This window comes from Prunus avium, chromosome 1 (assembly GCF_965620075.1).
Source record: "Prunus avium chromosome 1, drPruAviu1.hap1.1, whole genome shotgun sequence".
Classification (NCBI taxonomy): Eukaryota; Viridiplantae; Streptophyta; class Magnoliopsida; order Rosales; family Rosaceae; genus Prunus; species Prunus avium.
Window position 1 is genome coordinate 47,450,499 of NC_142284.1, and position 19,337 is coordinate 47,469,835.

The following is a 19,337-nucleotide window of genomic DNA, read 5'->3' on the forward strand; positions in this document are numbered from 1 at the left end:
AGTTTGTTTTTATTTTTAACCCTGCAACTTGTGTATCTCCTGACAGTGACCATATATATATATATACAGAAGAAGGCCCCAATTTGATATGAAAGTGATGCAAAGATCCCACTTGTACGCACCGGTTTAAGTGAATGCAATACACATTCAAAAGGTCTTGTGGATGAAAAATAAATTTACCGTAAAAATCATACTTGACCTCAATTATTGTTGTTGGAGTGTAAAGTTCTGTGAGTGTGTTACTACTAGGTTCTGTAATGTTCACTGTGATTTTGAAATGACAAGGTGGTCCCTTTGAGATAGTTCCTACCGTTCAAAAATAGAGGTATTTAGTTATATGCCCATTTTTAGCACTAGTGATATAGATAAATCCTACCTCATTTCATCTCTATAAACAAACTTAAAAAAGGACGATTGACTAGGCTTGTTTTAAGAAATTTATAAGAAGTTCGAAGCCTTTTGTTATGTTGTAAATGGGCTTCGGATGTGTTTCTAAAGTCTATTTCATGTAGGTTTTTATATAATTTAGACTCATATATTGGGCATAATAATGAAACTCCCTAAAAAAAGAATTGGTTAAAAAAAGTTGAAAATATTTTAGAGCCAGCCAGACAAGAAACACAATTGGTAATTGGATATAGAGCAAAATAGGGTAGGTGTACTTGAGGCACCGAGGTAGGTGTGCGTGAAAGAGGTTTTGTTAATTAGCTGAGGAGGCACCACACATGACACGTGGGCCGTGGCGGGGACAACACAACACAACACAAGAACCAGAACCAGAACCATTTGGTACCTGCTTCAATGTTGCAAATCGTACCCACCCAGCTAGTTGTCTGTTTTCTTATGCATGTTGGTCACGAAATATAGTCTTTTTTTCCCTCCATCTCCATCTATCTTCTTCGATTCTTTTGGTAGCATTTACTTTTCTTAATTTTCATGCTCTTAACTCCAGAAGATTCAATTCAATAATATTTAAGTAGTATTTCTCAAGGGGGGCCCTCTGTTGTTAATTAATTATTTTCTAGAGTGAGTGAGACTTTAGACACGCGTCTAGAATATTTTGGTGCCAACAAAAGTATATTCCTCTGTCATGGTTTGCACGGCATTGTCTCTTGTATAAATATGCAGTCAGTAATTCATGAATACATGGATAATGTTAATTTTGTGCACAAATCATGTAAAAATTATTTCGTTATCTTCTCATTAATTGGTGACACATTCTCTCTCACATCTGTTATTTTTTATTTAAATAAAATGAATGATGAAAGCAGCTTTCTGTATAATTTATAGTTTTGTACATATAATTTATAAATTTGAAAAGAAGAGTTGAGAAAGAAACATTACCGTTGTCTGTACAAATAGTTTCGCGCCACGTACCTCTTCAATATTCCAAACTTCTAAATATATATATATCTTAATCAAGATAATTAAAGCAACAATGCCATTTAATAATTTTTCTGTTTCTTCTTACTCCAGCTAAATTGCCTTGTGTTTTCATCTTCCTAAATATGGGTTTCCGTCGCCAAAATTAAAACGATAACAATTACGATTAACAAGAAAAAAACAATAACAATAGAACTGTCGTTTACCCTAAAACAACAGTAGGATGGAGCGCTAGCACGGTAGGGAAAAGGCTGTGGAGAAATGCCAATAGAAAACTAAATGCTCAATCAGCATCACTTGATCCGTGATTCTCCAAGACATTGCTTCAAAACAACAACATTATACTCCAACTGCAATGATTCTCCCTTTTTTTGTTTTGTTTCAATTTGTTCTGATTTCAATCACCCAAAAAAAAAAAACACATGTATATACATACAACCTGTCAGCCATACCTCTTTAATTCTTCTACGTACCCTGTTGGTCGTGAATCGTGATCGAGAGAGAGAGAGAGAGAGATATCCAAAACAAAAAAACAAAAGAGATATCGAGAGAGATCTTGAGAGACAGAGAAAGTGGTAGTTGGTTCGTAGGGACAGAAGGTCAGCTTTTTGCCAAGGGGTCCTCAAAAATAAATTTCATTTCGTTTTCCTTATCATCATTATAGTTGACATGATTTTCACATTCTTGCCTTTTCTTTTGTTCCTTTCGCTCTTTTCAAAAAATTATAAATTAAAATAGGGCATGGCAAAATTTATGGTGAGTCCATCTTCCTATTTCCTTGCATTTGAGGTAGTTGGTGCTTCTTTCGTCAGAGAGAGGAAGTCTCTAGAAAAATAAGTTGGACAGATCAAACACTCTATATCCTTTTTCTTTCTTCTCTCCATTTCATTTGCCACGCCTACTCTCAGACTTATTAAATGCGATAGCTTGCTTATAATAAATATATATATCTCTTGAAATGGTATGGTGAGTTCTTTTCTAGGGTTATCTCTTGCAAGGAAATATATATTTAGTACGTAGCAATAATTATTTTTGGATTAAACAGATATGTGTGTGTTCCAAGTTCCAACAAACAAAAAAAAAAAGTGACAACTTTAATTAAGGCTGTTTCCTTGTATCTGAGAATCCACGTACTAGTTTTCCCCACATGTACAAAACGATATGATCAAGCATGGAATGGAAGAACAGTAAAAGGTAAGATAACCTGTATAATATAGTGCTGTCGTCTCACCTTTCTCATTCCTCTTAAACGAGGGTTACTTACTCAGTTACTTGTCCTTTCAAATATTCTTGCAATATCTGCCTTCGTTGTGAAGGCAATTAATCTTATGTAGTGTACGTATATGCTTTTGCTTGCAAGTACATATATGTATAACTAGGTTGAGATTAATATTCTGGTTCTGCAAACAGTAATGAAGGGTTCGTACATTCCCCTCATTACGTGCAGTGAGTCGATCAAAGCGGTCGACGGATGTCACTTTGAGGCTACACCTATATTAATAAGAAGAGATAGAAGCACGTGGAAACAAAAAATATAAAAGCTCCACAGATTGACAAAAGCATCCAATGCACTTTCGCTACTTTAATCTGTATAATATATATATATATACGCATGAATGTAATGTAATGCGCAAGAACATTCCCATTCTTCCAAAGTCTGCTGCCAATATCATTATCCTATTCTCTTCTTCTTATATGCGCACGCACATCACAGCCCATAATAAGTGGGGTTCTTCCATTAAATTTGAATGTCTGGTCTGGATAAAGATGTCTATATAAACATTGAAACTAATGACTACTTTAGATGTTAATTACAACTAGTATTAGTATATTATATATATTCATTCAAAGCGTATGTATATATGTTTGCTGGTTGCTCTTATTATATGTAAGCTTTAAATTTAATATAATGAAAGAAAGGGCGTGTTAGATAGGAGCATTTTTGCTCACCACTTTAATCCAAAGTGTACTTTCACTATCTTTCTTAACATTTGACACATGTCTATTGACATAACCATGATTTCATAAGTACAAAGTAAATAGTTAACTAAGATTATGTCTATGGACATATATCAAGTGTTGAGAATGATAATGAGGGTACACCTTTCGTTAAAGTGGTGAGCAAAAATATTTTCCAGCTAAAGTTTTTTTCGTGGTTGGAACTTGAAAGTTGCCAATAAATTAGTTTATTGGACGTCAAGCCGAAAAGCAGTGGCGCAAATTTTTGTTGTTGGAGCCAGGCAGATAATTAGGGTTAAATATGTCGGTGCTGCCTAATTTAATTTGCATTTGCAAATTGCATGGGTGTTTTGAGACTAATAAATCATGAAAAAGGACGACTCTCATCCAATTATACATGTACGTGTATGCATGCCCATTGCCCATCTCATCAAACTACACTTTTTAACGTATCATTAAACTCTCAGTTCCCTGAAAAGAGAAAAGGAAAAGAAGAGTTCCATCCACCAAAAAGGAAAAAAAAAGAAGAAGAAAGATCTCGTAATATTTTTGCTTTTTCTTCCCTGCACACACAGGGCATTTATATTTTCTTGGTGGCTTCGTGGGAACATCACCACGTGAATGACCACGACGACTTTGCTGGTCATTAATCTGAGGGAGGGATGTTGTAGACCATCCGTTTTAATACGCACGTTTCCACGTTTTCACGTTTTGGGGGCTTCGCTGCGTTTAATGAGAGCCCAACAAGCTTCTAACCGATCCTCCTATTGGGCTTTTAGCTGTGCAACGTCGCCTGAAACCCTAATCGCTCTCAGAGGGAGATCATGTTGTACTAATAGGCGGCCTTGTTCAGAAAAGGCTCAGTCCAACCTCGAACCCAACTCCATTATCCGCCGCCTGATTAGTTATGATAAAATCAGGCGTAGTGGCTGATAGAAACAGAGAATAACAACAGCAAATGCCATATGCCCTGCTTGCCTGCCTGCAGGCTGCAGCTAAAGTGTTAATTTTATTTTACAGACAAAAACAAGTTTGCTTTTTGTTTGATTGATAGCATGGCACACTTCACCTCAATGGTAAAAGTTCCATCATATCATACAAAATCTTGTAGACATAAAATAGGAACTTCGTCCTTCTTTAATTACAAACGGAAACAAGCTCCAGAGACTTACAAACACACGTATATACAAACTCAAAGACGCCACCTATCATATGCAGGGCTCAGCAGCCCCTCATAGCTCATAACTCATAAGCAAGCTATTGAAGGCGAAACCCGCTGACGCATGCTGCTGCTTCAAGATTATTGGAGTGGAAGAGGGAAGAGATAAATAAAAAGCTAGGCTGGCACCATAACAAAGAGAACCTTCCTAGTCTCTATTCACACCAAAAACACATTTCAAAGGCCTATATGCCAGAGCTACAAAGAAGATGATCAGGAAAACAGTTCCGCATTGCCTGCAGCAGCTTCAGGGTGGTAATGAAGCATTTCCTTCCACATCATCTCCCTTATTGTCTCTTCTCCTAAATCCTCGTCTATGTCAAGATCGATTGGTACCTCGGCTGGAGGGTTATTACTGGTATCATACAACGCGGACATGTAAGGGTGTTGGAGTGCTTCAAGGACACTGATCCTCTTTGATGGGTCGAAAATAAGCATCTTTTGCAGTAGATCGATTGCCAAAGGATGGGCATCAGGATAGAGATGGGAGAAGGGGGTCCCAAGAGAATATGGCAGTGATCTTATGTACTTCTTCGCCTTATGGTTGTCTATAAATTGGAGATCCTCCTCCCTCTGGCTGCCAAGGATGTTGATAATGAGTTTGAGCTGGTTTAGACACTCTGTACCAGGGAAGATAGGTTTCCGGCCAAGAAGCTCAGCAAAGATGCATCCAACGGACCACACATCAATGGATGTTCCATAGTTGTCACAGCAGAGGAGGAGCTCAGGGGCACGGTACCAACGAGTGACAACATACTCAGTCATGAACTGGCCCTTTCCTGTGCTAGTACGTGCTAGTCCAAAATCACATATCTTCAAGTCACAGTTCGCATTGATAAGAAGGTTGCCAGGCTTCAAGTCACGATGGAGAATGTTTGCAGAATGGAGATACTTTAGGCCTCGAAGCAGCTGCAACAAACATTCTCTTTAGTACAAGTGATAAAAGATTAAAGCAAAGACGACAGTTATGTATCTTTTAGGGCTTTTAAAATCAAAACAGTGGAGGACAATTTTAATTCTATAGAAGGAAAAAAAATTAATAAGAGCCAACACAAAAGAATCTTACCCAAAAAAGAAAAAAAAAACGAAAGGCATAGGGTAGCACAGTAAATGCAGAGGCGGAACCATGCAATCCATCTATCCCACTCTGCTCTTAAAAACCGTAGTCCAAACCAATCGAAAGTCGATGAAGGAGCACACGTTTGTTCATTAGTATGGTTCATGGATACTAGACGATTGCACGATGTTATTCTACAGCAGAACCATTATTTGAAACTTCCAAGGGGAAGGTCCATGCATTGGTCGGGTGTTCGCATATAAAAACGTTAGAACAGAGGCCTAGTCTCATAAGTTTCATAAAGTTATAAACAAAATCATGCATTACCAGTTTTTATGAAACTCCATATGCCCTCTCTCAAAGGTAATAAAATTTATAAGTCATTCTAAAATGTATGATGTTTCATTTTGCAAGTAGCGAAAAGTACCCGAGAAAGTGAACTGAATCAACAATATAGAACCAAAGAGCATATGCTGGATTAAATTACCAGAATTGAACAGTTTCACGAGTAAAACAAAGTTAAAATAATCTGACTAGTATAAATTTATGTCAACTCAGAAAATGCATTTTCCACAATTATAGAAACACAACAGGGCATGGTCATGATGAGTTGAGTACCTGGAAGAGGAAATACTGACAGTGATCGTTAGAAAGTGGTTGGGAGGACTTAATAATCTGGTGCAGATCCGTATCCATGAGCTCATACACCAAGTAGACATCCTTGAAGCTCTTCCTTTGAACTGGCACCATCACATCCTTCAAAGCAATCACATTTTCATGCCGAAGATGCTGCAGCAGCTTCAGTTCCCGCAGCGTCCTCAGCGCATCAATTCGGTTCTCAAACGCATTGTTGATCTTCTTAATCGCAACTTTCTCGTTCGTTTCCCGGTTCACGGAAGAGCAAACGATGCCGTACGCTCCTCGACCGATCGGTTTGATCGGCACGTATTTGGTATCGATCTCGAACAGGGTCTGCCACATGGAATAGTAATGCTTTCCTGGCGATCTAATCCCATTTGGAGGCTCAACTTGAGTCGCCATTTCCTTCACATTAAATTCTATTCATATATTTTCTTTCTCTGCAAAATGTCATCAAAATCATCAAAGATTCAGAAATGAAACACAACTATTGCAGCCAAGTACCACGCTTTCAAACCACATAACCACAAAGCTTACCTCTTTAACTTCTGTGTTTGTCAAACCAATCCAAATTCTCGTCTAATACACCGGAAAAATGCGAAATTTTTGCAATTCTCCGCAAACAAAGCTTCAGAACCTCCGAAGATCGTTCCTCGCCGAATTCACAGACGCAAGCCCTAGTTTCAACTCCAAACCATATATGGCCTCAATTTCGCGCCAGAATTTGCCGCGGTGCTAACGAATCAAGTCATGGAAGGCTCTGAAATTGGGTTTCGAATTCCGATCTGTGTCGTAAAAAATAGGGTGTTTGACGAGCAGAGCAAGATTCGTTATCTCATCGCGATCAGAACAGAAGGAAGCTAGTGACAATTATGTGGATTTATTATTTTATCTTTATTTTTCTTGTTTCTGTCTAATGGAATGGATGATGGATCGCAGCATCTCCCACCGGGTTTCGCTCTTGTAACGCTAGCGAGCACCAACGGATATTTTTAATCAGAGGGACCCACCCATTTTGGACAGGGGGCAGGGCAGTCTTCAACGACTTTACTTACATCGTCGTTTAGTCAGATTACGAGACTTGCGACGACCAAAACGACATTTACAATAAAAAGTCCATTCACGTGCTTGACTCGTGACTTTCAAAACGTGGCGCAAATTCGGTAGCCGTACCGCCAAATGTTGGTTCCCGTGTTCCACGCGGAGATGGGGGCAGAGACAGACGCAAAGGGCACTGAAGGACTCTGAAAGGGAACAATCTGAAACCGTTTGATCGAAGCGATCAAAATTCACGAGTTGGAAAACGGGAAGAGGCTTTGAGCTGAGGAACGATGATCTCTCAGTTCTTCATTCTATCGCAGAGAGGCGACAGCATCGTCTTCCGCGACTGTTAGTTTCTCTATCTCTCTCGCTCGGTCGCATTTAATCTGATTCCGAATTTGAAAATCTGTGATTTTTTTCATATATAGGTTTTTAGGGTTCAAATTGTGAATTTTGCGAATGGTTTCAGATCGCGGTGAAGTACCGAAGGGAAGCGCGGAGATTTTCTTCCGCAAAGTGAAATTTTGGAAGGACGATGGGGAAGGGGATGCGCCACCTGTCTTTGTAGGGTATTTTCTTTCTTTATTTGAATAATGAGATTAACGTATTAATGGCATATTATTAATCAATTGGCATGGCTAATTGTACTTAATTCGTTTTAGAATGCGGATGGTGTAAACTACTTTCACGTGAAGGATGCTGGGTTGCTATTTGTTGCGACAACAAGAGTGAATGTGTCACCCTCTCTTGTTTTGGAACTTCTGCGAAGGATTGCAAGAGTCGTTAAAGATTACCTTGGGGTTCTTAGTGAAGATGCATTGCGAAAAAACTTTGTGCTTGTGTATGAGTTGCTCGACCAAATTATTGTAAGTGTCCTAAAAATGTAGCAGCATTCTCAAGTATGAGACTTTTGTGTGTATATAATCTCTGGCTAACCCGTTATCTATAAATTCCAGGACTTTGGTTATGTGCAGACAACTTCGACTGAGGTTTTGAAGTCATATGTGTTCAATGAGCCTGTTGTGGTTGATTCTTCACAGTTGGGTCCTGCTGGAATATTTATGGTATTCTTTATATGATAGATTTGAGTTTAGTGGTAGTCTTTTGTTGTTCTCGTTAACTTAGTGGTTTGATTGACTTCTTAAACTTGCATGTCTACATTAGGCCAAAAGAATGCCAGTGACAACAATCACAAAATCTGTTGTAGCAAATGAGCGTGGGGGAAGGAAAAGAGAGGAAATTTTTGTTGACATAATCGAGAAAATGAGTGTTACATTCAGTTCCAGTGTAAGTACCACTTGTGTTTAGCTCAACATTTTTAATTTCTTTTTTTCTTCTTGGGTCACAGAGCTCTCAGATGTTAATCAGTTTTGAGCAGTTTTGATTACTATTGTGTTGTTCTTGCAGGGATATATACTTACTTCTGAGATTGATGGTACCATCCAATTGAAAAGTTATCTTACAGGCAACCCAGAAATTCGACTTGCTCTTAATGAGGAAGTGAGTATTGGAAGAGGTGGAGAATCCATCTATGGTAATCTTTACACCATAGAAAATGCTTTTCGGATGTCAGTAGTCTTCTTTAACTGTCCTTCTTGTATAGTCTGCTGGTATTGTTGAGTGTGATCTGTGCCTTTGGCGCTGATCCTTACCTTTTGATTTCTTTCTTCTTTCTTTTTACATAATGTACTTTTAGTTGCATTTTCCACTTAATCTGACTATGCTGCCTTTTCCAATAGATTATGGTAGTTCACTTGGATCAGGAGCTGTTATACTGGACGATTGTAATTTCCATGAATCTGTTCATCTTGATAGTTTCGATGTTGACAGAACACTGACATTGGTGAGTGTGGTTGAGACATTTTACTATATACTCACATTTAGTATTTTCGTAGAGCGGAGACACTATAACTATTTTTCTGTTAGTGTTAAAGTTAATAGATCACAGTACTGTTTAATAGGTACCAACAGATGGTGAATTTCCTGTCATGAATTACCGCATCACTCAGGAATTCAAGCCTCCCTTCCGTATTAATGCATTAATTGAAGAAGCAGGACCATTTAAGGTGAATAAAAAGTTAAAAATTTCTTCCTGTCTTAAATATAGTAAAATCTGATTCCATCTAAAGAATGTTATGTTCTATTAGGCCGAAGTTACTATTAAAGTGCGTGCTGATTTCCCCTCGAGCATTATTGCAGATAAAATTCTTGTGCAGATTCCACTGCCAACATATACAACTAGGTAATGTGTATTTTGCCTTCTCACTTCCTTCTGTTTGTGAATAAGCAAGATATGGTGCATGTGCAGATAAAATTCTAGATAGGCAGATCAATCATTTTCCTGAATTTTTATTTTTTTTCTCCTTCTCCCCCTTTATTTATTCATGGAATTGGCCCTTGTATCATATATTACTCGCTATTTATTATGTTTCAATTTGTACTTGGTGAAAGCTTCTAGAAAATTTAGATGAACTTTTGATAAAGTAGCTGGGTTTTAGGTATTTGTTGTGTTATTTTACTCAGCAAGAATTCTTATTGTAAGCACATACATGATTGGGAGGGAAAGGAAAAAATTAACTTTTTTTTTTCATACTACGCATCCATATCCGCGTTACTGATTACCTTATTTGCTCTGGAATAATTTCAGAGTTAGTTTTGAGTTGGAACCTGGAGCAGTTGGAAACACAACCGATTTTATTGAAGCAAACAAGAGAATGGAGTGGGGTTTAAAGAAGGCAAGGATTTCTTCTCCTCTCAATAATATTATTTCTCATTCTCTACTTCTACCTTGAAGATTCAGTATACTGATCTATCTAATTTGTAGCAAGCGTTCTCCCCTTGTTTGCATACTACTTTTAGTATGAGTTTCTTCAATGTCCAAAATTAGTAACAGGTGCCTTACATTGTAGATTGTAGGTGGATCTGAACATACATTACATGCAAAGCTGACATTTTCACAGGAATCACATGGTAATATACTGTTCTGTTTTTCTTTTTTCTTTGTTTATAATGACGTTTCCGTGTCAGAAGAAAAATAAAGAAACCGGTGTGTGAATGCTACTTTGTTATGCACTTGTATTAATGCAGGAAATATTACCAAGGAAGCTGGACCTGTTAGCATGACCTTCACAGTACCCATGTTTAACGCTTCAAGACTTCAGGTAAAGATTTTGTCTTTGACCTTGTAAGGACCTAACCTCTGATTCAGCCAATTTCTGTGGACCTATGGTACGAACTCAGAGCTCCAAGTTCTCTTCAATGCTATGAGATTGTGTAGGCCCCGAATTCCCTTGCCTTTAGATCCCATCAAATTTCTACCACCTAATAAAAAGTAACTGGAGTCCTACTAGTGAATGTGCTGTGCAAATTCTGTCAAATTAGCTTCGTAGTTGAGTTCGTTAACCTTTGTTTGAGAATCAAACTCACAATGCGGAACAAAGCTGTATAATAAACCACGAACTTCACTTCTTCTTCTTCTTCTTCTTCCTTTTTTTTTTTTTTTTTTTTTTTTTTTCCTGTTTTACATACATTTATAATCATGTGTTTTCTTTGATTTTAAGATGCTTGTTTCTCCATTTGTTTTGATGCAGGTGAAATACTTGCATATAACAAAGAAGTCAAAGAGCTACAATCCATATCGATGGGTGAGATATGTCACACACTCAAATTCCTATGTTGCCCGGTTGTAATACCTCATCACCCTATTTTGGTTTTCCGTTTCTCTCTCTCTCTCTCTCTCTCTCTCTCCCCCTCTATGTGTGTTTCTTGCTTCTTTTTTACCTTTACCCAGAATGAATGCGGTTAAACAAAAATGGAGTTAGTTTCTTATTACCAAATCAGATTTTATCTTTGTCCTGTGTACCATCATGATTGACTCACTAAAGGGTAACACATAGACTTGCCCATGATGCTTGAGAGAATACCAGACTAGTAGAACTGACTGCAGTTCTTTGTGTTTGACAGCTGGTTATTGTTACCTGTTCTTTTAGGGAAAGCTTGGATTGACGATATAACTCGGAGTTAAATTCTTTTTATAGTTTTGTCTGCTGGAGATTAGGGTATATATTATATAGTGCCAATTGATGGCTTTCAGGGGAACTTGATTCCATTTCATCATCTCTGAAATTCTGAATAGAAGTGGTGAAAAGAACTGGACGGTCTTATCTTTAGATTATCCTTGGAATAGCCGATATCCAAATGCCCTTAAGATCAAGTGCTAATTCCAAATGGGCAATCTTAAAGAAAGTCACCAGATGCTGCCATACATAGATTCAACCAATCTAGACCTAAAGACACCCCAAAGAAAAGTTTTTGGCTCCCTTGATTTTCAAATTGTTGATTATCTTTGGCATGGGCAATTTTCTACTAATATTGCTTTAGGAATTCGATGCCATTTCCATTACTTTTGTTTTCCAAACTCGCCTCTTTACCCTTTCTCTAGTGATTAACTAATTGTTATCAACGACAGGAATCATGTCTAATCATTTCCATCACGGAAGTTTAGTGAAGGAACTGGAAAAATCAAACTCATCTTTAGCATAAAATATGAAGCCTTTCCTTTAGTTGGTAGCATAAAAAGCTGATTAAGACTTTAGTTAGTTCAACGCAGCAAGCAGACGTAATTTTATTAAAACCATGACGACAATATTTTTGAGCACGCAGGTGGTCTAGCTTAAAATTATTTATTTTATTTTTTTATGGGTGTGATTATATATGATTATGACTGTAAAATCAGGTAAAGGCCAAAGGAAAAACCATATGAGTTCGTAAGATGGGGCAGTGGAGAAAGAGATACTTATGTTTATTGAATATTGATGGATGAAAAGATTAAGAATAATTCCCATCCAAATGAGTCTTACTTTAGAGAATCGTGTGCAATGTATTTATTTATTATAAAAAAGAATATTTGGGGCAATCATCTTCGCCGGGATTCTGTCATATGCAGAATTCTCTGCCAGCCCAGCCAGGTATAGGGAGTGCTCATGACGGTAGGCCTCTGCATTATATCTTGTTGTGGAATAAATAGCAAATGAAATTTGTGAAATACTAACCTCCTCCTGCCTTCCCATCATCAACATTTTCCAAGTCATCTTCAATGAGAATAGCTTGAAATAAATTAACCCCGTGAATTTGTATTCTAGCCGGTGCCTGCTGCCGGTTGTAGGCAGTGGCAAATCTTATCCCATTGATCCTTCATTAAATTGGTGATGATTTTGAAGAAAGTACATCCGAATGGCATAGCTTTGATAGCCTCACGTTATTGGAATGTACTTGTACTCGTACTCGGCAGACTTATACAGGTGTTCAGTTCTTAAACTCACTGAATGAACTCAAACTCGTTGTATATTTTCTTTTTTGTAATTTTATAAATTTTTAGAAGGGCAATTTCGCCACCATTATTTCCATAATCAAGAAATATCACAATTTTAAAATAAAACGTAAATGGAAAGGAGTTCGAATTTTGATTAATAAAAAAAATAAGATAATTTAATGGGTTGGGTATGAAGGATAAAAATCAGGGATATGAGAAGGGTTTGGAAAAATTTACAAAATAGTTTAGACATGATTCCTGTTGGGATTCTGTAATATGCAGAATTCTCTGCCAGCGGGCAGCCAGGTATAAGAGGACACTGCTCATGCCCGTAGACCTTTATCTTCTTGTGGATTTGACCTCATCTGCAACAGCCAACTGCCAACTGCAACCATTGGCGGCAAAATGAGCTCCAGTTTTTACCTACCTCTTTTACACGTAGGTTTTCCTCCTTCTTACGAAAATAGAAATTTCTGATAGAACAATCAAACACCGTCCTACTCTCAATGGAAATTTATTTTTTCTTTCTTAAAGATAAGTGTGGAATTGGAGCAAAAATTGTTTATGGTCAAATTAAAAGAGATCCGTACTCAAGGTACAAGTAATACAAGTAAAAATTAAGATTTATTTATTTATTTATTTATTTATACAAGAAAAAGAAGAAGAAGAAGAAGAAGAAGAAGGAAAAAAAGTGTAGGTGATGGGAATCTTTTGATTCTCCGAAACACGTGGGGTATGCAAGTGATTGACATGTGACCACCCGGTAACTGTAACTGATGATGATGTAGCTCCCCAACCTCCAAACAGGAAGCACAATGTGCAGGTTGTCTATTTTCCCAAACCCAATGAACACTAAAGATTTATTTAATCTCTTCACATACAAATTCATTCGTGTATTGTGTATATGCTTTCTGGTCAGTTCACTGAACTGGAAAATCTCGTTTTACCTCATCATCATGCATGCATTTGCTAATAGCCTAATAATAGCCAGACATTTAAATAGCGGCTTCTCTTCTTCCTTGGGTTCAGAGAGTCTTGGCTTTGGGACAAATGGAATAGATTTGTCATCTCTTTTTTCCTCCCTTTTCCTTTTTCTCACTGCCATCAATCCAACGCTAAACATCAAATATTCTAAGCTTTGCCTTACTATTAATAGTAAATAAAATAAAAGGCAAAGTGTTTGTAGCTTAAGCGGTTGTCATGTGTTCGAATCCCCCATCCCATATGTGTCGCTTCTACAAATAAAAAAGATCAAATAAAAAGAAAAAGAAGATCGGAAATGGCAAGTATATATTCTGTTTCATATCTATTTATGACTTTTATCATGTCGTTTTGTTGTTGTGCCTACAGAGTCCAACTTAATTGTTGGACCATATTGCTGCTGCACAAGCTTGTGATTTTCTCCATGGTTTTTACCGGCGAGGGTGGGCAGGAACTCAATGACAATGAGTGTTGTTGCAGCAAAAAAATGCTGGATGCAAGTTGTAGTTTTTAATACCAAATTTATTTATTTTTATCAGGAAAAAAAGAAAAAGGAGAAACGATAAACATGTATGTGAAGATGATATTGATGACCTGAATCATTTGAACTGCACTAACATGTTGGCTAAGCACTCACTGAGTTTACATAATTATGAAAACTGGTACCCGGTTTTTTAAAGTTACAACTTTTCAAATTACAGGTTTGCTAATGACTAATTAATTAGAAGGAGTAATTAAGAAGTGTGGGCATATAGTAAGCCTAATGCACATGCTCTCTTCCTAGCTTCACTCCTGAAGGAATCTCATCGTACCGTCCCTCATATCCAACCGTAGATATTGCTTCTCCACTCTACTTAGCTAGCCACCTCCCCCCTCACTTAATTACCTTGTCTTTCAATCAATTCTGCCTCTTTCTCTCTCTCTCTCTCTCTCTCTCTCTCTCTCTCTCTCTTTTAATTTCTCTCTCTCTCTCCCTCTCTGCTTCAAGCCTTTTTAACACCGCCCTCAGCCATCAGCCATCAGCAATCAACAAGTATACACAATAAATTACTACAAAAATTAGCAAAAGATGTTAAAATCTGAAGAACAACTACCAGATTGCTTCTATCCAACTCAACCAGTACTAATCCACCCAAACAAACCAACTCCCAAGCATTGCCTCTCCCTCTCCAATCTTGATGACCAGAAGTTTCTCAGATTCTCCATCAAATATCTCTACCTTTTCAAAAAATCTGTCAACTTAGATGGCCTCAAATATGCCCTCTCTAAAGTCCTTGTTGACTACTACCCATTGGCTGGGAGGTTGAGGACCAGTGCTGACCATGATCAAAAGCTTGAGGTTGACTGCAATGGAGAAGGTGCTCTCTTTGCTGAGGCCTTCATGGATATCACTGCTGAGGAGTTTCTTGAGCTTTCCCGGAAACCAAACAGGTCTTGGAGGAAACTCCTGTACAGGGTGGAAGCTCAAAGTTTCTTGGATATTCCTCCTCTTGTTGTTCAGGTCAGTTCCATTTTCAGATGCAATAATTTTGCTCCTTTCTTTCTTTTCTTAATTATAAACTTTCCCATGAAACAAATATATTTTCTGATACACAAAAAAAACAACAAAAAAAGTTTGAAGTTTTGTTTTAAACCCAGAGGCAGAGAGAGAGAGAGAGAGAGTTCATATATTTCTTTCTTCAACATCATCTACAGTTAGTCATAGGGTAATGCCATTTATTCAACTAAATAAACTTGAAAGTTTCTCTCACCTGTTTCCTTCAAAGATTTATTATCTATTTGAATATAGGGAAATTTGGCATTTTCTCAATTAACTTGATGATGATGCTCCAATATCTTCTGACATTACCAATTATAGGTAAAATATTATTCATACATATTATACCACTTCCAAGTTGTTCTGTTCTACATGCACTTTCCTTTTCAATCATTTTATCTGAGGGACAAGATGAAACCAATTTTCACTGCATTAGCAAGTCATCTTTCACCCAACCCAACTAACAAAAATAAGCGAAAAAGAAATGTGGACAACATCTACCCTTGGTCCACCAAAAACACATGGCTACTTTTGTCTTTTCAGTTAAGGTGACGCCAAACCTTTTTCAAATTTTCAATATATATATATATATATATTTATTTATTTATAATTTCTAGGAGCTACTTCAATTTTCTTGTTTCTTATTGTAATTTCTAAATAATATTAAAGAATCTTTAGGAATTATATTAAAGTGAAATAAATTGGGGTAGCAATTGTAGCCAATAGCCTTGGTCCTTTTGTTATTAAGCAAACGTTAAAAAGGTGTGAGTGAGAGAGCCTATATCCTTCATCCATGTTGCTCCAAGAAAATGACCCCAAGTGCCAACTGACGCCTACCCCTACTCCTCATCTCTCATCGATCTTTTCAGAGTGCTTTTATTCATTTGCATCCATATCATCCAATTCATATTCATCATCATCATCATCATCACCATCACCTCTTTTTAAAGCATATTCATAACGTTCTATTTTTCATCCTCACTCCTTTTTTTCTTACTTTTTAAATCTTTAAACGTGGTCTACATCAATTGGCCCGATAATTGAGTTCGCCCCTTCCACTCAAATTCGAATTTTCTTATAACCCGTAGTAGCTCGTAAAATAATTAAATTATGGGTACAAATTTTTATGGGTGTGATGAGCAAAATGCTTCCTGTAAATAGAATTGTAATGACTAATGTCTCCTTCTCTTTGTGACTCAAATTAATTAGCTGTAGTTAGTTTCCTAAAGAAAAAGAAAAAGAAATATGAAAAATAATCCACTTTGCAGGTTACAAGTCTCCGCTGTGGTGGCATGATCATGTGTACAGCAATCAATCATTGTTTATGCGACGGGATCGGCACATCTCAGTTCCTCCATGCGTGGGCCCACATAACAGCCAAGCCGGACCTCGATCCACCAATCTCACCCGTACACGTCCGCCACGTGTTAAAATCCCGGTGTCCTCCACAAGTAACCTTTCCTCATCCTCAGTTTACCATAACAAGCAACAACAACGCCAAGGACAACAGCACGCACGTGGACATCTTGAGACTGCTTCAATCTCAGCCGCTCGTCCCCACATCCTTAACCTTCACCCAGTCTCATACCCTTCACCTCAAGAAACAGTGCGTACCGTCACTAAAATGCACCACCTTCGAAGCCCTGGCAGCTCACACGTGGCGCTCCTGGGTTAGATCCTTGGATCTGTCGCCCTTGCTCAGCGTGAAGCTGCTTTTCTCCGTGAGCGTACGGACGAGATTGAACCCACAAATCCCACAGGGTTATTACGGCAACGGGTTCGTGCTAGGATGCGCCGAGACCACTGTGAAGGACTTGGTCGGTGCTAACCTGCGCTACGGGGTTAAGTTGGTCCGACAGGCTAAATCGGATGTTAATAATGATGATTATGTGAGGTCAATGGTTGACTTATTGGAGGACAAAACGCTGAAGACAGATTTGAGTAGGAGTTTGGTTATATCGCAATGGGCTAAGTTAGGGTTAGAGGACTTGGATTTTGGAGAAGGGAAGGCATTGCATATGGGTCCTCTAACAAGCGACGTTTACTGCTTGTTTTTACCAGTCGTTGGCGATTTGGATGCTGTGAGAGTGCTCGTGTCGGTGCCCGAAAGCATGGCTGACAAGTTTGAATATTACATGACAGAGTTTTTGAGTGTAGAAGAAAACAATAATGGAGATCATCATCATCATGCTAATGGTAATGGATATCATGCGGAAGATCACAATGGAAATATGGTAAATTAATATTTTATCAATGACCTTCTGTTTTTTGGGTTTTAAGTCTTTCACTCTCAGCCAATGTATCATGTGTATAAGTTTCATAATGGGAGAGGGAGCAGCTCACTGTAACATGAGTATTTATAATTTTAATTATAATCTGACTGACAAGGTTTGATAAATTAGACTGACTGAAAACTTTTATATGCAAAGCCTTAGATTTCAAATTAGCCTTCTAAGCTAAGAAAATAGAATGCAGTTAACTGTGTTTTTGTCCCAAACGTGGGCTAACCCCCCGCAACACACACACACACACAAACATCCCAAACCCGGTTAACTTACTATTTATTTTCTTTACGTATCTTAAATCGAACATTAAAGTTAACAATAAGATATTAATTGGGTAGTGGAAAGGTAACAATGGCCATTTCAAAATTCCATGTGAGACAACGTGTAAAGGCAAATCAAAGTCTTATCATTTGTTGACAGGCTTCCATACAAATTTGGAGCTACAAAACGGGGATGATGTCGGGTTTTGTTGGAATTTAGTTGATGCGTTACTATGAGTTTAGTTGGTATGGTGTTATGGTTATCTTTAGGTTGCTCGAGAAGATGTAGAGTAGTTTGATGTGGTTTGTTTTTTGTTTATGATATTTTATTTTCTTTTGGCTTTTGATACAAATTTGCTTTTTCTACCGTTGCGCTACAAATCTTTATTGTATATTTGAGTACATATACTTATGGTTATTGGAAAAATTGTATCCATATTCGCAACTTAATTGTGTTGTACTTATTTTTGTTTTTGTTTTTAAAAAATATCAATAAAATACTATCGCTCTTAAAGAAGCTAAAACATACAAAACTATGCTTGTGCATTTTGGGAAAGTCATAATAATTAGATCCAAGTAAGTCGTGTCATTATGTTCCGATCACAAATTTGGCTTAAAAAGATGTTGAGAATTTAATCATCTCTCTCTCCTCTCTCCTCCAGTAGCTTTTTGGCCCATTCTCTCCAATATCCTTTCTTTCTCATCGATTAATTCGTGATGGGGTTTGGTAATTACTATTAGTGATAATTGTAGAAATGTCACCTGAACTTATATCTCAGTTTTTATTTTTTAAAATACCATTAAAAATGAATGGAAAATTGGATGATGTTAAAGTCAAATGACAAATCATGGATTTTGAAAAATTAAAGTGACATTTCTCTTAAATTTTTCTTCAAGGTAACAAATTAAAAATGATGTATAAGTTTAGGTGACATATCTACAAAAATCCTTACTATTATATTATATAGCAAGCATATATAGATCCTCCTTATTAGTCTTTATCATGCGTGGTCTAGAGATAAGGTAATATATTATATAACATTGAGAAGCATTGTTATTAATAAAGTAGGATATCATATAATTAGGTATATCTGCTAAAATGAGAATCCAAGCCGTCCAACTCATATGATTTGCCCCTTCATTATATTGCATCGACTTTATTCCAAATTAAAGCGATGAAAAATGTTTGTTTTAGGCATCCCCATTGGAGAAATTATGCATTTTGACTTCCTTCTGAATATAATGTAGGCAAAGAACCTGATTCGCTTGATGACTTGCTCCATCAAAACCAAATAGAAATTGGTATGCCAAATGTGTACATATATATATATCTGAAAAGACCTATGATCGAGCCATTGGGTTCCTTCCATTATTCTTTTCACAAACGATCGAGCCAGTGGGTTTTGAAGGAAATAAAAAGCTTCACAGCAGTAGTGACTTTAGAAATGAAATTAGCTAAAGATTTGAAAAATCCAAATAATAATTTCGATTCCAAACAAGAAAACAACATTTCCCTGCAAATATGGAGCAGCCTCTTTCTCTTTAATTTATTCATAAAGTAAATGATGGTGCTGTGATCGTAATCTTTTGTCTGAGTGCTCGGAAGATCGATCTACACCATGAGTGAGGTGAGGTCGGTGTTATCTTTGGAGGAATCTCAAGTGT

At 37.3% G+C, this 19,337-nt stretch overlaps 3 protein-coding genes across 4 annotated transcripts; 2 read left to right on the plus strand and 1 right to left on the minus strand.

Annotated features, from left to right (window-relative positions):
- Nucleotides 1-4,447: 4,447 nt before the first annotated feature.
- Nucleotides 4,448-7,218, minus strand: LOC110771532 (mitogen-activated protein kinase homolog NTF3). The gene is made up of 3 exons (XM_021975846.2): nucleotides 6,795-7,218; nucleotides 6,237-6,697; nucleotides 4,448-5,470 (listed from the first exon to the last, which is right to left on the minus strand). The coding sequence occupies exons 2-3, from the start codon at nucleotides 6,657-6,659 to the stop codon at nucleotides 4,775-4,777; spliced, it is 1,119 nt and encodes a 372-aa protein (XP_021831538.1). The 5' UTR covers nucleotides 6,660-6,697; nucleotides 6,795-7,218; the 3' UTR covers nucleotides 4,448-4,774.
- A 201-nt stretch (nucleotides 7,219-7,419) lies between these two features.
- Nucleotides 7,420-11,146, plus strand: LOC110771534 (AP-4 complex subunit mu). 2 transcript variants are annotated; one of them, XM_021975848.2, is made up of 13 exons: nucleotides 7,420-7,646; nucleotides 7,768-7,862; nucleotides 7,961-8,164; nucleotides 8,255-8,362; nucleotides 8,463-8,585; nucleotides 8,706-8,832; nucleotides 9,038-9,141; nucleotides 9,260-9,364; nucleotides 9,446-9,540; nucleotides 9,946-10,033; nucleotides 10,208-10,268; nucleotides 10,386-10,459; nucleotides 10,889-11,146. In XM_021975848.2, exons 1-13 carry the CDS (start codon nucleotides 7,589-7,591, stop codon nucleotides 10,985-10,987), a joined length of 1,341 nt encoding a protein of 446 aa, XP_021831540.2. In that variant the 5' UTR covers nucleotides 7,420-7,588; the 3' UTR covers nucleotides 10,988-11,146. The 2 variants fall into 2 exon arrangements, with proteins under 2 accessions (XP_021831540.2, XP_021831542.2); XM_021975850.2 differs by having other exon boundaries at nucleotides 7,424-7,646; nucleotides 7,727-7,862.
- A 3,353-nt stretch (nucleotides 11,147-14,499) lies between these two features.
- Nucleotides 14,500-17,529, plus strand: LOC110771533 (HXXXD-type acyl-transferase family protein). Its single transcript, XM_021975847.2, has 2 exons — nucleotides 14,500-15,091; nucleotides 16,396-17,529. The coding sequence occupies exons 1-2, from the start codon at nucleotides 14,660-14,662 to the stop codon at nucleotides 17,368-17,370; spliced, it is 1,407 nt and encodes a 468-aa protein (XP_021831539.2). The 5' UTR covers nucleotides 14,500-14,659; the 3' UTR covers nucleotides 17,371-17,529.
- The last annotated feature ends 1,808 nt before the right edge of the window (nucleotides 17,530-19,337 follow it).

Excerpts from the sequence above, each read along its gene's own strand:
- LOC110771532 (XM_021975846.2), bottom strand. The coding sequence starts at position 6,659 with ATGGCGACTCAAGTTGAGCCTCCAAATGGGATTAGATCGCCAGGAAAG. Across the intron at positions 5,471-6,236 it reads GTCAGTATTTCCTCTTCCAG|CTGCTTCGAGGCCTAAAGTA; the intron begins GTACTCAACTCA and ends TGTTTGTTGCAG.
- LOC110771533 (XM_021975847.2), top strand. The coding sequence starts at position 14,660 with ATGTTAAAATCTGAAGAACAACTACCAGATTGCTTCTATCCAACTCAA. Across the intron at positions 15,092-16,395 it reads TTCCTCCTCTTGTTGTTCAG|GTTACAAGTCTCCGCTGTGG; the intron begins GTCAGTTCCATT and ends TCCACTTTGCAG.
- LOC110771534 (XM_021975848.2), top strand. The coding sequence starts at position 7,589 with ATGATCTCTCAGTTCTTCATTCTATCGCAGAGAGGCGACAGCATCGTC. Across the intron at positions 8,363-8,462 it reads GTCCTGCTGGAATATTTATG|GCCAAAAGAATGCCAGTGAC; the intron begins GTATTCTTTATA and ends TGTCTACATTAG. Across the intron at positions 8,833-9,037 it reads AGGTGGAGAATCCATCTATG|ATTATGGTAGTTCACTTGGA; the intron begins GTAATCTTTACA and ends CTTTTCCAATAG.